Raw genomic sequence first — 17,757 nt, 5'->3', positions numbered from 1 at the left:
CAATTTCTGTGAAGATTTTTAAAGATTTTCTTTTTGGTTGCCATGGCAACCACAGTTCTGATTGGATTTTAATTCTTTGGGCAATTTTGAAAGGGGGCCACCCAAGGATCATTCCTGTTAAGTTTGGTGTAAATCTGCCCAGTTGTTTTGAAGAAGATTTTCTTAGAAAATGTTGACGGACGGACGGACAACGGACAACGCACATCAAGCGGTCATGAAAGCTCACCTTGAGCATTTGGCTCAGGTGAGCTAAAAAACGTCAAAACAAGTTGAAATCTTGCCATTTTATTTATGGTTCAGCAAGACTATATCATAAATTTGTACACATAAAACAAAATGTTGTCATATTGCAAGGAACAATTTGGCAGTAATTTGCAAACTGTACAAACTGTTAATTTTGCTTTGTGGAAATATGTCTGGCTTTTGCAAAATTAACGCACATAAATAATTTAGTTGTAACTAAAATAAAATTTATCGTTACCCATGAACTATAATGACAGATAAGTCATACAAGAAAGCAACTGATACATGTACAAATGTAGAAATGAAAGACAAATAATTTGATTTTCTCTATTCAAGGAATATTTATGCTATATATGTTCATTCTAAGGTAAATTTTATGGCAATTATTTTCATAGATCATAATTAACTATAATAATTAAACTATTTTCAGTCTTGTGGCCACCTTGACCTTTACCTTTGGTCTACTGCCCCAAAAATCATGAGGGTTCATGTATTAACCACAGGTAATCATCCGATCATAATGAAGTTTGAGGAGTGTAGGCCAAAACATTCTTTGGTTTTTGAAAAGAAACCATTTTCAGTCTCAATGTCACTGTGATCATGACCATTTACCATACTAGCCCCAAAACAATAGGGATCATCTACTGGCCACAGGGAATCACAAGTTTGAACATTGTGAGGCCAAATATTCTCTAGCTACTGACTGGACATCAACTGAATTGGTCTACTGACTGAAAGACCAACCTACAATGAGCGAAACAATATATATCAAGGGCATAAAAATCAGTACGTACAAATTTTCTTGAGTTATTAAGTGGACAACATTTTCAGTATAGAGGTAACACTGACCTTGACCTTTGACCTACTGACTTCAAAAAGTTAGGGGTTATCTACTGGCCACAGGCAATCATTCTATTAAGTTGGACCATTGTAGGACCAAGCATTCTATAGTCACTGAGTAGAAACCTTTTTCAGTCTATAGGTCAGTTATCTTGACCTTTGACTTACTGATCAAAAATAGGAAAAGGGGTTATCTACTGACAACGGGCAATGATCCTATGAAGTCTTGACCTTGTTGATCCAAGCATTCTCTAGCTATTTAACAGAAACCATTTTCAATCTAGATGTCACTGTGACCGTGACCTACTCACCCCAAAAATAGGAATAATCTACAGACCACAGGCAACCATCAGGTGATGTTCTATGATTGTAGACCAAAGCTTTCTATAGTTATTGAGGGGAAACTGTTTTCAGTCTCAAGGTCTTTGTAACCATGACCTGTGCCACAATGACCCATATAAGGTCAACTAATGACCAAAGGCAATTATCCTATGAAGTACGACCACTGTAGGACCAAGCATTCTCTAGTTATTGATCGGACACCAAATGGTCTACTGACAGACTGACTGACTTGCAGGACAATGAGCAAAACAATATAACCTCTCTTCTTTGAAGTGTGTGTGTGGGGGGGGGGGGGGGGAAGGCGAGTGCATTAAAATCTGCTAACTACTGCAGAATGAAGTATCTATACTTCTTTTACTCTTAAAGTAACCTAACATACACTAATATTAAAGATTAAACAAGAGGGTCATGATGACCCTATATAGCTCACCTTTTAAACTTGGCCTAGGAATCATCAAGATAAACATTCTTACCAAGTTTCATGAAGATAGGGTCATAAATATGGCCTCTAGAGTGTTAACAAGCTTTTCCTTTGATCTGAGCGGGTGACCTAGTTTCAGAACCCATATGAGGGATGACAACTCTGAAGTACAGCACACAATTATGCATGGAAAGGTCGCGACTTGGATTCCCTGGTGATGTCTGTTCTAAATGATGATTTGATAAATAAACTAAATCCTTCTACCTCTGACTCAAGTGGGAATGTTGTCAATTATTTAACAACACAAAATCTAGCATGCTGGTTAGGTTAATAAATGGCCATTACATAACTGAAAGACTGTAGGAAAAATATTTAAGTTTTTCACTCCAACCTCACCCTACCTGTCATGTAAACAAACATGATACTACAACCATAAATGAATCTTGACACAAGTAATAAAAATAATGGAATGATTTTCCAAGTCAAAATGCAGTTGTAGAATGCCCTTATCTTGTCTTATCTTTCTCAACATCAAGACATTATAGTCTGCTTTTCTACCAGTTTTTTGAAAATACCATCATCAACTGCAGTGAGCTGTTCATAAGTACCAAGTTCAAGAACACGCCCCTGGTCCAGCACTGCAATTTGATCAGCAGTTTTGATTGTAGATAGTCTATGTGCTATGGTTATCACAGTCCGACCAACCATCAGTCTGTTCAATGCTTCCTTCACATAGTATTCACTCTCAGAATCAAGTGCACTTTAATCAGAAAGAAAATTATACATTTTAGAAGTCCAGATTAAATACACATGTCCACTTCATGGTGTAGTTGTACACAAGGTTTCGTTTGAAATGGATGAAAATTGTAGGAGATGAGTACACAAGAAAGTGCAATTGATGAATGGAATGGCAAAATGACAGATAGACAGATAGTTAAAAAAGTTTATAACTCCCTGGTATTTGGTACTTTGGGCATAAAAACTAATCAACAGAGCTAAACAATGTTTGTCAACTGTACAATGTAATTATAATAATAAAATAAATTAAAATTCGAGGGTTGAATGCAATACTGTCGTAACTCCTATTTAATAAAGAAGGACTTACGACAGTATTGTATTCAACCCCCATATAAAAAAATATCCATACACTAGATGAACATGCTCAGAAAGACCTAACGTTTTTCTTTTTTGTTTAATTTCCATACAGTCAATAATTAATTAATGAAATTATAGTGATTTTTGCTACTGGTAAGTTCAGATATAATCCAGCTTGAACTTGCCTGTACCAGCCTCATTCATAGTAAAACTATATACATGTAATACTAACCTTATGTACATCAAAAACTCTAACCTGAAGAAATATTTTACATATAAAAAAATAAAAACACATGTATTCTGCCTAAAACATTAAATTAAACCATCCAAATATGTCAAAGGAGTATATAGATCTAATACAATAATTTTTACTTAAAGTTAGGACAGAGTTGATGTTATAAATTTTAAGCAGCAATATGTTGACATACCTTGTAGCCTCATCAAGCAGTAAAATTCTTGGATTCTGAAAATATTGTCAGTATTAAATGTTTATTTCAACTGCAGCATGTACAAAGTGGGATTTACATATATCTTTACGTAGAAACCCACATAACATTACGCTTTTGACCTTGAATATATGCTATGACACATTATATGAAATTTAATATGAAAAACATTTATTGCAAAAAATAACAGATCTGGAACAGAGAACAAAATCAGACAAACAAGTAATGCAACCTCAATCTTGAAAATATGACCTTAACAAATATAACAGGGCTCATTCTCCTATCTCCAGCATCAATATCATTGCCTTTATTTACACCTCACCTTGATCCCTTGGTTAAGGCATTAAGGTTTATAATACTGAGCTCATAATCAGCCAATTAGATACAGCAGTTTTTAGACTGTTCTTCAGACTCAGTTTCATAACCTGGCAGGCTAATAATGTTTAAGGGATGTACAATTACATGAAAATTTAGATTCTTTATTGAAATATAACATTTACTAATAAATTACTGCCTTATTCTTTTTCTGTAGACAACTCAAACATCAACTAAATTTTCATACAAACATTTTTTCTGCTGCAGTCTATTTTATGTCATCACATATTGGCTTTTAGACTTCCATTGCAAAGAAATGGAAAGCAATATTTGTATCAATGCCTATGGCAAGCCAATTGTCCAATAATTACGTGAACCCTGGTTTACGGTCGAAAAACTAGGTTTTTCGAACGTAAAACTAAGTTTTTCAAATACTAACCTATATTTTCGAATGAAAACATCAGATACCGGGCGTAGACCATAGTTTACGCTCGTGAACCCAGGTTTACGTTCGATAAACTAGGTTTCTCGATTGGACTATGAATTTCGGTCCTTATCCTATGTTTACAACCGTAAACTTGTGTTTACGAAAGTGAACCTATGTTTACGAGTCGGTGGTTCTACCCAGGTGCCCGCTCGTGTTGGAATAATGCACGGAGGGGCACCTGGGGTCTTCCTCCACCATTAAAGCTGGAAAGTCGCCATATGACCTATCCTGTGTCGGTGCGACGTTAAATCCAACAAAACAAACAAACAAATATGTTTACGAGCGTGAACTATGGTTTACGACGTTATCCTATGTTTTCGCTTGAAAAAATAGGTTAGTATTTGAAAAATCTGGTTTTACGTTTGAAAAACCTGGTTTATCGAACATAAACCTAAGTTCACGCTCGTAAACCCAAGTTCACATTCATAAACATAGGTTCACGCTCGAAAATAAAGGTTCAGGTCCGTAAACTATGGTTCATGGTCGTAAACATAGGTTCATGGCCATAAACCCATGTTCACGCCCGAAATTCATTGTTGATTCTATAATCCTAATATATCAACCGTAAACCATGGTTTACGTTTGATAAACTAGGTTTCTCGATTGAACTATAAGTTTCGTTCGTTATCCTATGTTTACGGTCGTTATCCTATGTTTACGCTCGTAAACCCCGGTTCATGCTCATAAACCATAGTTTATGAATGTGAACCTATGTTTACGACTGTGAACTGGGGGTTTACAATCTTGAAACTACATTAACGAGCGTGAACTATGATTCACGGCGTTATCCTATGTTTTCGCTTGAAAATATAGGTTAGTATTCGAAAAACCTAGTTTTACGTCCGAAAAACCTAGATTATCGATCGTCAATCCTAGTTTTTCGACCGTGAACTAGGGTTCAAGTAATTATTGGACAATTGGCTTGCCATATAGTTACAAATCGATAAACACGGTTTTACGAAGGTAAACTGTAGTTCACGGCCATAAACCTAGGTTCACGCTCGTAAATATAGGTTCACGACCGTAAACATAGGTTTACGGCCTAAATTGATAGTTGATTTCATAATCCTAGTATATCAATCGTAAACCATGGTTTCTCGATTGAACTATGAATTTCGGTCGTTATCCTATGTTTATATCGTAAACTTGGGTTTATGAACGTGAACCTAAGTTTACAAGCCTGAACTATGGTTTACGACGTTATCCTATGTTTTCGATCGAAAAAATAGGTTAGTATTTGAAAAACTTGGTTTATCGAACGTAAACCTAAGTTCACGCTCGTAAACCCAAGTTCACACTCGAAAATATAGGATCACGCTCAAAAATATAGGTTCAGGTCCGTAAACTATAGTTCACGGCCGTAAAACATAGGTTCATGGCCATAAACCCATGTTCACGCCCGAAATTCATTGTTGATTCTATAATCCTAATATATCGACCGTAAACCATGGTTTACGTTTGACAAACTAGGTTTTATCGATTGAACTATAAGTTTCGTTCGTTATCCTATGTTTACGGTCGTTATCCTATGTTTACGCTCGTAAACCCCGGTTCATGCTCGTAAACCACAGTTTATGAACGTGAACCTATGTTTACGACTGTGAACTGGGGATTACAATCATGAACCTACATCTACGAGCGTGAACTATGGTTCACGGTGTCATCTTATGTTTTCGCTTGAAAATATAGGTTAGTATTTGAAAAACCTAGTTTTACGTTCGAATAACCTAGTTTATCAATCGTTAATCCTGGTTTTTCGATCGTGAACTAGGGTTCACGTAATTATTGGACAATTGGCTTGCCATAAATGCCAAGGTACAAGTAAACACAGTTTTTAAAACTGAAAATACAGTGATATTGAATGTAATTATATATACCTTGATGATTGCTCTAGCTAAAGCTATCCTTTGTTTCTGTCCTCCTGTAAACAGCAATGTCATGAATGAGCAAATAAAGCTAACAATAAAAGAAATTTACCATTTCAAGTAGGATAAAGGAAAATTATACTAAACTTTAGTTTAATCTCTGGTTTACCTGGCACAGTTGCTGGTGCTTAGTGTGAATGTCTGAAAGCATGAGTGATAGAGACACGAGCCCCTATTAGATATTAGTAACCTCAAATGTTACAATCATAATTTCAGATATTATTTCATACTCATTGCTTATAAGGAGCATACAAGGGTCCTGCAAAAAGTTCTGTCACTAATGGGCTTCCGTAGTTTTATCCCAGGTATTTTTCAAAACGCTTCATTGCATTTGAATAGTGTGTCCAATAGCTAATGATATCCATTTATTTTGTGCAAATTGCTTTTTAAGTGACCGAGTTATTTCAAATCGTAATACATGCAGTCATATACACTGACCAATTCACTTGTCATATTGTAAAATGGATGAAAAGACTGAAATTCGTAGCTATATTAAATGCCGCATTAGGCTTGATATAGATTCAAAGCAGATATATTTAATGAATTGTGTGGTATATATGGACCTCAGGCCATTTCAATGCGCACATTTTTTAGGTGGGTTAAAGCTTTTAAAGCTGGGAAATTATCTGTCAAAGATGATACCCATTCTGGTAGGCCTAAAACCTCTGAACCAAGGCAAACATCACTGCTGTAAAAGCTGGATGCGCGATTGTCGGCGAAAGTTATAGCCAGTTGTATTGGCATATCAGAAGGCAGTGTGCAAACAATTCTGAAAAAGCCTTTGGACCTGAGAAAGGTTTGCGCTAGGTGGGTACCTCATTTGCTCACTGTGAAGAAAAAGAAACTAGAGGATGCTTTTGTAGAAAAGCGCATATCTCCCCCAATGCATAGTCATATAGGCAAGAAGTTTATAGGGGACAGGAGCGAAAGTCAAAGAGACACTGATGGTTGGCTGCATCTACTTGGCATGTCCTATCATCCCACAAAGTTTCAACATTCTGGGCCTAGTGGTTCTCAAGTTATGAATTGGAAACCATGTTCAGGCCCCTGTGACCTTGACCTTTGACTGAGTGACCCCAAAATCAGTAGGGGTCATCTACTCTACATGTCCAATCATCCTATTAAGTTTCAACATTCTGGGTCCAGTGGTTCTCAAGTTACTGATTGGAAAGAGCTTTCTATATTCAGGCCCCTGTGACCTTGACCTTACCTAAAGTGACCCCAAATACGATAAAGGTCATCTACTCTTTAAGTCCTATCATCCTATGAAGTTTGAAGGTTCTGGGTCAAATGGTTCTCAAGTTATTGATCGGAGACTGTTTTCCATGTTCTGATCCCTGTGACCTTGACTTTTGATCAAGTCGTCTCTCTACATGTTTAATCATCCTATGAAGTTTCAACATTCTTGGTCAAGTGGTTCCGAAGTTATTGATCAGAAACGGTTTTCCATGTTCAGGCCCCTGTGACCTTTGATCTAGTAACTGCAAAAATAATAGGGGTCACCCTTTAAAGTTTGAAGGCTGTAGGTCAAATGGTTCTCCAGTTATTGATGGAAAATGAAATGTGATGGACAGAATGGTCCCTGTGACCCTGAACTTTGTTAAAGTGACCCTAAAAACAATCTGGTCATCTACTCCCTATGATGTTTGAAGGTTCTAGGTCAAATATTTCTCAAATTATTGACCAGAAATGCATTTCCATGTTCTGTCCGCTGCAACCCTGACCTTAATAGTGACCCCAAAATCAATAGGGGTCATCTACTCTGCATGTCCAATCACCCTACCAAGTTTCAACATTCTTGGTTAAGTGGTTCTCAAGTTATTGAATGGAAATGGTTTTCCATGTTCAGGCTCCTGTGACCTTTGACCTTTAATAGAGTGACTCCAAAATCATTAGGAGTCATCTACTTTGCATGTCCAATCATCCTAGTACGAAGTTTCAACATTCTTGGTCAAGTGGTTCACAAGTTATTGATTGGTAATGGTTTTCCATGTTCAGGCCCTTGTGACCATGACCTTTGAAAGAGTGACCCCAAAAACAATAGTATTGTCTACTCCATACACCCTGCCACCCTATGAAGTTTGAAGGTTCTAGGTCAAATGGTTCTCAAGTCATTGATCGGAAATGAAGTGTGACGGAGGACGGAAGGACGGACAGGGCAAAAAACAATATGTCTCCCCCAGTGGTGGTGGGGGGATGGGGGGAGGGTGGTGTGAGATATATCAATGCCTTAAATGTGCCTGAGAACTTTTGAAAACATACAAAGGCTGTGATGGGTTATTTCTAACTTGCTAACAGGTGACGAAACCTGGGTGCACATGTTTGAGCCACTGAGAAGGGCTGATAATAAGCAATTAAAGTGAAAAGATCAAAACGCCCCTGTATTGCCAAGAGAACGACAAGTTCGAAAAAGATGTTGTACGCAATTTTCTTCAATTCTAGTAGACCAGTCATTCAAGTGCCTTGTCCGTCTGGTCATAGAGTCACTGGACAATACTACAAAAACTCTGTACTGAAGAAAGTGAAAAAGTTTTACATAAGAAACGTCCAAGGAAATGATGGTCAGGAGTCCATCTTATACATGACAAAGTGCGAGGTTGTTAAGTCTTTGTTGGTTTCTGAAAAGGTGGAAGTTGTTAACCATCTGCCTTATTCACCTGACCCTAATCCCTGTGACTTTTTTTTTATCTCCAAGGCTTAAGAAAATGCTTTCTGGGAAGACATATGTCTATAAGTTCTCTTGGCAGTGCCATTTATCAGTGTCTCAAACAGATGCCAAAAGAAGACTATTTATCTGCATTTGGTGATTGGGTAAAAATGTTACAAAATGTAATGAAATAATTCTGATAAAACATAGCACTTAAGAAATCCAAACCCAATAACAGAACTTTTTGCAGGACCCTCGTAAGGCCAACAGTTGTGCCCAAATATGGATGCACAAAATATGTATAATAATAATTTGTAATCATCAAAACATGTAATTTCATATTTCTTCTTCAACTGACCATTGTTTACATTTGCTTGTGAATCATTGAAAGTGAGCTATTTTTAGCTGACAGACAGCCTAGAGTAGCGTTGTTATTTGATAGGCTCCTCCTACAAAACTTACTGCCAGGGTAGTAAAAGTTGGGGCTTTAATCAAATAAGACTGAAACTATGTGTTATTATGCACCAAAATCACTGTATGTCACAATTAATACATCATAGTATCAAAATGTTATTGTGGCGCACTACAAAAGAGAACCACACACAACAGTCAAATATTTAGTGGATATCGCATGGGATGTAGATAATAATCTTTCTATAGTGATATCTCATTCAACAAATAATGCCTGTCACTGAAAAGTTTTGGGCTTGTTAGTAACATTAGAAATGTTTGGAGCAGTGGTGTTCATTTGGTCAGACTGTCTAGTCTACTGAATAAGTTATGCTGAATTTATTACATTACATCAAATTAACAAACATTCAACTTTATTTTGAAAATCAATGTTAATCTTATAAAGAACCAGACGACATCACTGCGAATAAAGAAGAAAAAATGCTAAATTTTAAATGAAGAATCAAGTTTTTTTCTTTAAAAATATTACAGGTTTATGTAAGCAAATTTATACTAGGGAAGCTTTACATTACCTGACAACATTAGCCCCCTCTCTCCAACTAGTGTATCAAATTGCTGTGGGAAGTTTTTTATAAACATGTAAGCATTTGCCTGTCGCGCAGCATCTTCAATCATTTCAGTGGTGACTGAGGCCGGATCACTGGCTCCATATTTAATGTTATCTGCTATTGAACATGAGAATAAGGCTGGTTCCTGGTTTGTAGAAAAAAAAGAATAAGTGAAAATAATTATAAGCCTATGCTTGGTGGGCAACATCTTCAATCATTTGCATAGTATCATCTCCTATGTTTCCAATGTACTGGTAACAGAGGCTACTTCACTGGTAATCTATTACTGAACTTATCAATCAGGCTGCTTCCTGGTTTATACAAAAAGTTATACAAAATATTATAAATACAAAGAGGTTTAATTCTGTCAATACGTCATTATGCAAATATCAAACAATATATTTACAACAATTTAAATCGCCACACTACACATTACATACAAACAATCTATGTACCTGACTAACCACTCCAATCTGATTTCTCAGCCACCCTGGGTCAATATCCTTTATATCCTGCCCATCCAAAAATAAAGCACCTGAAAATGACAACATCATTTCAATTCAACCACACTCCACCAATTTTGGAATGTATGGAAGTTTTTGAACATTTCTGAAATTCTGTAAAGGACCTTGCAAAAAGTTACAAGGCCTGTATGAAAAATGCTTGATATGTCAGACTGTATGGCTACAGGTAGCCTGCTATATATGACTAAACATCATGCGAAGAATGACTTTACACCAACTACAAATATACAAGTAAATTGTAAAAAAAAACTGTAAAAACCTTACTGCTTGACTTGACTTGACTTGATTTGCTTACCAGTATCAGGATCATAAAATCTGAGAAGTAGGCTACCGATGGTGGACTTCCCTGAGCCACTGGACCCCACAACAGCGGTAACAGTACCTGCAGGCATGCTGAGGTTCAAACCTGAGAGAACCACTGCATCTTCCCTGGTTGGGTAGTTAAAACTGACATCACGAAACTCTATCTGACCTTGAACAGGTGCTGCTGGCACAAGACCACCTATAGATATACTACAAATTACCGAATTTGACATATCAATAGTAATGCAAATTTTCAATTGAAAATGCAGAAGTATAACTATTAACAAATAAAAACTGAAAAATCAATACTTTTATTAAGAGAAAACTTTCCACTTTTTTTAATGTATGAAGGTATTTCAAAGAAATCTAAATACTGTGAAATCCTTAATATTTGTTTGGGATTAATTTCTTTGAATTTCATGGTTGCATCAATACACAAAATAAAATCCCTAGTAAAAACAAAAACTCCCATTAATTCTGCATTAAAAAGTTGAAATCCATGAATCTAAAACACCATGAAATTCCCATTTTGGCTCCAAACATGGAATTTCATGCCAACAATGTTAGATGATTTCACAGTATCTTCTAGAGTAGAAACATATTGTTCTAAGACTTCGGCTACATGTAATCAATTCCACCCATATTTCCTTTTCCAATATTAGAAATCCAACTTACGACCCTACAGTATATCTCTATTTTGAACTAGAACTGTCATAGAGTGGTTTATACCTCCACAATACAGTCTTGTCACAGAAGAATGGCAACCATAAGAAATTTCAAAAATACTTAGAATAATATAAAAACGTAAAAAAACTTAATACTTAAAAATTTTTTTTTACTTGTCTTTGGAGTACTTCATCCTGGGCTTCCGTGGCACATATAAGTAATACTAGTATATGTGCCCAGGATGACGGATGAGGTACCGTAGATACCCATGTATAATGGGCACCCGTGTATAATGCACACCCCCGATTTTGGCCCAAAATCCTGGGAAAAAAACATTTTTGATCAATTTTGAGGTGGATGGAAAACGAAAGTAGAGTTTACATCGACATCGGTAATAAATTTTATTTCCGCGGCGGAGAGCAGCATCGATCTCGCGGTACTATCGATTTTTGTTTTCTCGAAAATAAAACCAGTAAAATATTGTTTTATTTGTTGTTTTACCTTTTTAATTAACTATTTTGAATAAATAAACAGCAGCTAATTCAATATTTCGGAATGGTATCTTTCAAAATGACATGAGCTTCTCAATTCAAACCAATAACAAAAGGTGTGATAGTCTTTTTGTCACGATCAAACAGCCAGTAATTACCGGCAATTAACGTGTCACCTCGTGTAAATTATGTTGTTCACAGTTTGATCTCGGTTAAAGATAATTCTCGATCTTTAATTAGTATCATAATTTTTGTGATTTATTAACATTTCTTTCATCAAAATAGCTCCCCCAAAACATGTTTGGTGGGGGTATAATAACCTAAAATTTGTATGCATCCTATGTAAACTAAATGATTAAAACTGCTGACTGAAGAAAGTATCTGCATCAAATTCAACATCAAATCATACTTTTCATTACCTGAGCCCGTGCAAATTTTCATGTGTTTTTTCTAAAGAAAAAAATTTTCATTCCTTCCATAAAGAACAAGAGCTTCAGATGACAGCAACGCTCGACTATTCAAGCCTTGTCAATTCAATGAATATAAAAGTCGAAAAGGTGCATAATTCTGTAAAAATGAAAAGTAGAGTTATGGAACCTGTGCATTGCATGTCAGATCATCACAGTGAACAAATGTGTGAAGTTTCAATCCATTCCCATTAGTGGGTACTGAAATTCAAACTTGCATATAAAAACTTAAACCAAAAACTACTAAGTCAAGAAAGGGGCATAATTTTGTAAAAAATACAAAGTAGAGTTATGGAACCTGTGCACTGCATGTACAACCATAACAGTGAACAATTGAGTGAAGTTTCAATCCATTCCCATTAGCGGGTACTAAGAAACGATCATTTTGTTGCACTTGTAATTTATAACCTCATTGTAGGAATATTGTCAAAAATCATATCTGCCTCCAAGCAAAGCAAGGGACAATGATAAAACCTAGTGGTTGTGAAATGGCCACATGCTGGGCAATAATTGGTAGATCAAGTGCTGTCATAATCTACAGGCATGTCAACATTTAAGATACAATCTTTAAGAACATAATTTAAGTGATTCATCAAATCCTTTAACTCTACTCAAAATACTTTCAAATAACTTCATTTTCTATACTTTTAATAGGTGTGCCTCACAATGCCAGAAAAAAAGTAAATTTAGTATTACCGTACTTTTTTTTTAGTTTTTTACTTGTATTACAAGTATGATAATATTATGTAATATTTAACTTTTTAGAAAAACTTAGAACAAAAGCACTACCTATGGGTGCCATCACTCGTCTACAAGTGCTGGTCTGTTTGTAAGAAAAGAGTTATAGTTCAGAATTTCTAAGTACAAAAAAGGCCACAATTCTCACAAAATGCATATCAGAGTTATGGTTCATGGCCTACACAGATAATGAAGATAAATAAGTGTGCAAAGTTTCAAAGATGTAGCTCTTATAGTTTCTGGGAAACAGTGGACCTAAACAAATATTTTAACCAAGAAACTCAAATTTTCTAAGTACAAAAAGAGCTATAATTCTAGCAAAATGCATATCACAGTTATGGTTCTTGGCCTAGATAGTCATCTAATGATGATAAACAAATGTGCAAAGTTTCAAAGCTGTAGCTCTTATAGATTTTGAGAAAAGGTGGACCTAAACAAAATTTTAACCAGCATTGATGATCATGTGACAACAAAACCAGTAGATTTTTTTCAAAAATCAGACAAGCTAAATTCAGCCCAGTTTATATGTAATGGCAGTGTCTACTGTTCCAATAAGGGGAGTTAACACTGTGTTGGAATTTGGTAATTCTAATATAAAACTCTATACTGCATAACACATAAACAAACCTGAGAAAGGCACCCGTGGAGTTCTATCAGTCAATTCCCAAATTCTTGTAGAAGCACCAAGTCCTTTCATTAATTCAGAGTAAAATGATGTCATGCCTAGAAAAAATGTTGTTAGCTATGAGTCATGTACCTTCAAATGTTTAATATCCATCAAAGTTAAACAATACAAAAGCCTGTAAAACTCATCTTAACAAGTTTAACCAACATATTAAGTACATTAAAGTCAACTTTTACTGCAGCATTGGTTCACAAGAATCAAGTTATCTGTTTTGTTTCATTATGGTTGTACATTGTTCTTCAACATTATTTCAGTTATATTACCAGTGACAGTTAACCTAACCAGTGTTCCTGGATCCGCTACCAGTGACAGTTAACCTAACCAGTGTTCCTGGATCCGCTACCAGTGACAGTTAACCTAACCAGTGTTCCTGGATCCGCTACCAGTGTTCCTGGATCCGCTACCAGAACTGAAGTAACTGACAACTTTCCAACAAGATTCAAATGTAGAAGACCAAAGACTTCAGACATATTCTCATCTATCAGACTGTCAAGGAGAGAAAAGGTCACCCCTGGGGATGGAACTTGGACCTCTTGATTCACAGTCTTGTGCTCAGTCTACTGCTAAGCAGGCAGTCAGAAATCATTAAACAAAATAACTGTATTAAGGAATTTAGAGTTACCTCCCATAACTGTATTAAGAAAAATGTAGTTACCTCCCATGGCTACACCAACATATGCTGCATATAGCAGAAATGCAGACAAATCTCCAATGGTCAAAATAGACTGGCTCATCATATATCCTCCAGCATAGAACACAGATAATACAATCACATTTCCTGATAAACCAGTCTGAAATATAACAGAATTATATTCATATTTACATTGCTCCTGAATATATATGACTCATGTGTTCACATTGTTAATGAAATCACATGGATACAATGTCATATGAAGGCGCAACATTCCAGAAATCACAAAAAAGATTGACTATGGTTAATATTTCCATATGTCACATTGTCATATGAGATAGGTGGATTTTACCAGATTTAGCATGCATTGTAGGTACTTTATAAGTATGCATTGTAACACAACGTTAGAACATTTGCTATTCAAACAGCTGCAGTAAGTTGGCAATTTTGTTGATTCAGAGATCCTTCAGAAGCACGCAGCAATGAATTAATTCAAATAATGTGAAAGAAACACAAAACAAAACTGTAAAAATATAAAAAATGAATCATAGTTAGTCATTTCTATTTATAGGGTATGAAATGGCTGTGTTTAAAACACATGTGGTCCCCACACAATTAAAACACATCCACATATTTCATGGCCAAATGTAAACTACTAAACTGTGATTTGTTTCTTAAATAACTCTTTTGGATATTCAATATTGCAATTCAATAATAGACTGGATGAGATGTCATGCTGGTATAGGCACTCATAGGATTTAAACTAGAGCTATCACTAAAGGTGATGAATGTACCCCCCACATGCACTGACACAGTACATTGCAATTTGACACACACAAGATTGCATAATTATGTGGACTGTATGTATATAGACTGTATGTATACAGTATAGTAACAAAAAACAAAGTCCCATAACTATGCAGAATATTTATCTAAAAGAACGTAACATGCACCATGCACAACTAGGGTTGGTACTGATCACTTGTGTGAAGTTTAATTAACTTGTGTGCAAGGGTTCGGAAGATTAGGCACACACAAGATTGCATATGCAGACTGTATGTACAAAGTATGTTATTATGTTAACAAGAAACAAAGTCCCATAACTCTGCAATTTTTGTTGTTGAAAGAACCTAACATGCCCCATGCACAACTACTGTTGTTACTGATCACTTGTGTGAAGTTTAATTAACTTGTGTGCAAGGGTTCGGAAGATTAGGCGCACACAAGATTGCATATGCAGACTGTATGTACAAAGTATGTTATTATGTTAACAAGAAACAAAGTCCCATAACTCTGCAATTTTTGTTGTTGAAAGAACCTAACATGCCCCATGCACAACTACTGTTGTTACTGATCACTTGTGTGAAGTTTCATTAAATTGTGTCCTGGGGATGAGGAGAGATGGTGCGCACAAGACTGTGTCTATGTATTTAGTATAGTAACAAAAAACAAAGTCCCGTAACTCTGCAAATTTTATTTCTGAAAGAACCTAACATGTCCCATGCACAACTACTGTTGTTACTGATCACTTGTGTGAAGTTTCATTAAATTGTGTCAAGGGAATGAGGAGAGATGGTGCGCACAAGATTGTGTCTATGTATATAGCATAGTAACAAAAAACAAAGTCCCATAACTCTGCAATTTTTTTTCTCTGAAAGAACCTAACATGCCAAATGCATAACTACTGTTGTTACTGATCACTTGTGTGAAGTTTCATTAAATTGTGTCAAGTGGATGAGGAGAGATGGTGCGCACAAGATTGTGTCTACGGGCAGACAGACAGACAGACCGATGGACGGACAGACAGACAGACAACCTGAAACCAGTATACCCCCCCCCCCCTTACAACTTTGTTGTCGGGGGGTACAAAAAAAATTCAATGAGCTTCTAAGAAATAAAAATTTACAACATGATAATTTTCACACAATTTAGCAGAACATGTTTAAAATGACCTTCTAAACCTAAAACCTGAAGTTTTAATTAATAGTGTTATGTACATGTCATCACCCCTTCTGCTTCACTTTATTATTTTTCTAGTCTGATGACTCATTGTTTACTGTTTCCTAGTTTTGAGACATCATGTATGTCAATAAGTTATTTATATTCTGTGGTTTTCCAGAAAGTTCTATCATATATACTAATAAACAGGGTGTTAACATTATTTTAATGTCTGGATTATTCTGGTTTTTTTCCAGAATCTTCTTTTTTATTCTTGGTGATTATACTGATACATGCTAAAACCTTCCATGATGCTTTAAATAGGAATCTGTTTGAGGGCAGGTAGAACCTAAGCAAGATCTTATTGAAAAACTTTCCTGTATTAAAATTTTCTTCATAACAAAACATAACCATCTGGATATTTAACATATGATGGATTTACATTAACATTGTGAATTTAAAAATTCATCCTTAAAGAGAGGATTTACATTCTCAATTTACTGAAATGGATTCAATTTGATTAAATTTGAAATATCACTGTGTATTTTACTAAAACAAGCAACTAAATTACGAGGTTCTTTGCAGTCCTTGTTAGTGTATAAGTGTTAACATCATTAACTAATTAAATCACAGTGAACAAACATAATCCATATTTACACAGAATTCTAACATGGCTCGATTTAATTGCCACTTAGACAAGAGCTGTCCGTAAGACAGCGCGCTCCACTATTCGGGGATTTGACAGTAAAATGTATATATGTCTGAATAAGAGAGGAAGATACCCCAAGGGGCATAATTCCATCAAATACACAAATTAGAGTTATTAGGATTGTTACAACAAATGCAGATGATGATGGTAAAGATATATTTTGATTTTCAAGTCATTACCTTATATAGTACCAAAGTTATGTCCAGAAAACGAAGTTTGTTAAAACAATTTAAGTATAAAAGGGGCATAATTTGGTCAAAAATACAAATCAGAGTTATGGGGATTGTTACCACACATGCAGATGATGGTGATAAAGATACATTTTAAGTTTCAAGTCTTTATCTTTTATTGCATTAAGGTTATAACACACTAAATAGTTGTTGTTCTTTATTCTATATAAAATTGACCTATTTCCAATGACCGCAGCACACATCAGGACCCATTTTAAATGTCTGTAACTTACATTTTCTTGAAGAATATTGTCAGTGCTAACTAAAGATCAAGAGAAAAGTGGGGGTCTTGTTTGATGCAAGAAAAATAATTTCAGTCAAACACACAAAACTGCAAAATCAGCTAAAAAATGAGACCCCAAATTATACTGGTGGTGTATGATCTAAGTTTCCATGAAAAATTTTGTCATGTTGTTATTACATTACGAAAATGCTACCTACATGTCAAACATAGATCTGTCATGTGATTTCAGCAAAAAAATTGCAAAGAAAATACGGAAAATAGCTCTACAGAGCAAAAAAACTGAGGACTATTTGTATCCGCCATTATGCGCCTACCTTTTTTTTTCGCTCCATTTTTCTTTTTAGTGTCTGT

General features: G+C 35.5%; 1 protein-coding gene across 1 annotated transcript in view; it reads right to left on the bottom strand.

The window, feature by feature from the left end:
* Nucleotides 1–269: 269 nt before the first annotated feature.
* LOC123536589 (ATP-binding cassette sub-family B member 10, mitochondrial-like) overlaps nucleotides 270–17,757 on the bottom strand; it is a 28,739-nt gene continuing 11,251 nt past the window's right edge. Inside the window, exons 6-13 of the mRNA XM_045319910.2 lie at nucleotides 14,310–14,445; nucleotides 13,597–13,692; nucleotides 10,600–10,806; nucleotides 10,236–10,315; nucleotides 9,745–9,925; nucleotides 6,067–6,110; nucleotides 3,370–3,404; nucleotides 270–2,606 (exon numbers count right to left, since the gene is read on the bottom strand). Coding sequence (XP_045175845.2) covers nucleotides 2,378–2,606; nucleotides 3,370–3,404; nucleotides 6,067–6,110; nucleotides 9,745–9,925; nucleotides 10,236–10,315; nucleotides 10,600–10,806; nucleotides 13,597–13,692; nucleotides 14,310–14,445 — 1,008 coding nt within the window. The 3' untranslated portion in view covers nucleotides 270–2,377. The remainder of the gene's footprint in view (nucleotides 2,607–3,369; nucleotides 3,405–6,066; nucleotides 6,111–9,744; nucleotides 9,926–10,235; nucleotides 10,316–10,599; nucleotides 10,807–13,596; nucleotides 13,693–14,309; nucleotides 14,446–17,757) is intronic.

Source organism: Mercenaria mercenaria, chromosome 1 (assembly GCF_021730395.1).
Source record: "Mercenaria mercenaria strain notata chromosome 1, MADL_Memer_1, whole genome shotgun sequence".
NCBI classification, from domain to species: Eukaryota; Metazoa; Mollusca; class Bivalvia; order Venerida; family Veneridae; genus Mercenaria; species Mercenaria mercenaria.
Note: the sequence above shows the minus strand (reverse complement) of the source record. Positions and strands in the feature narration are given on the sequence as shown.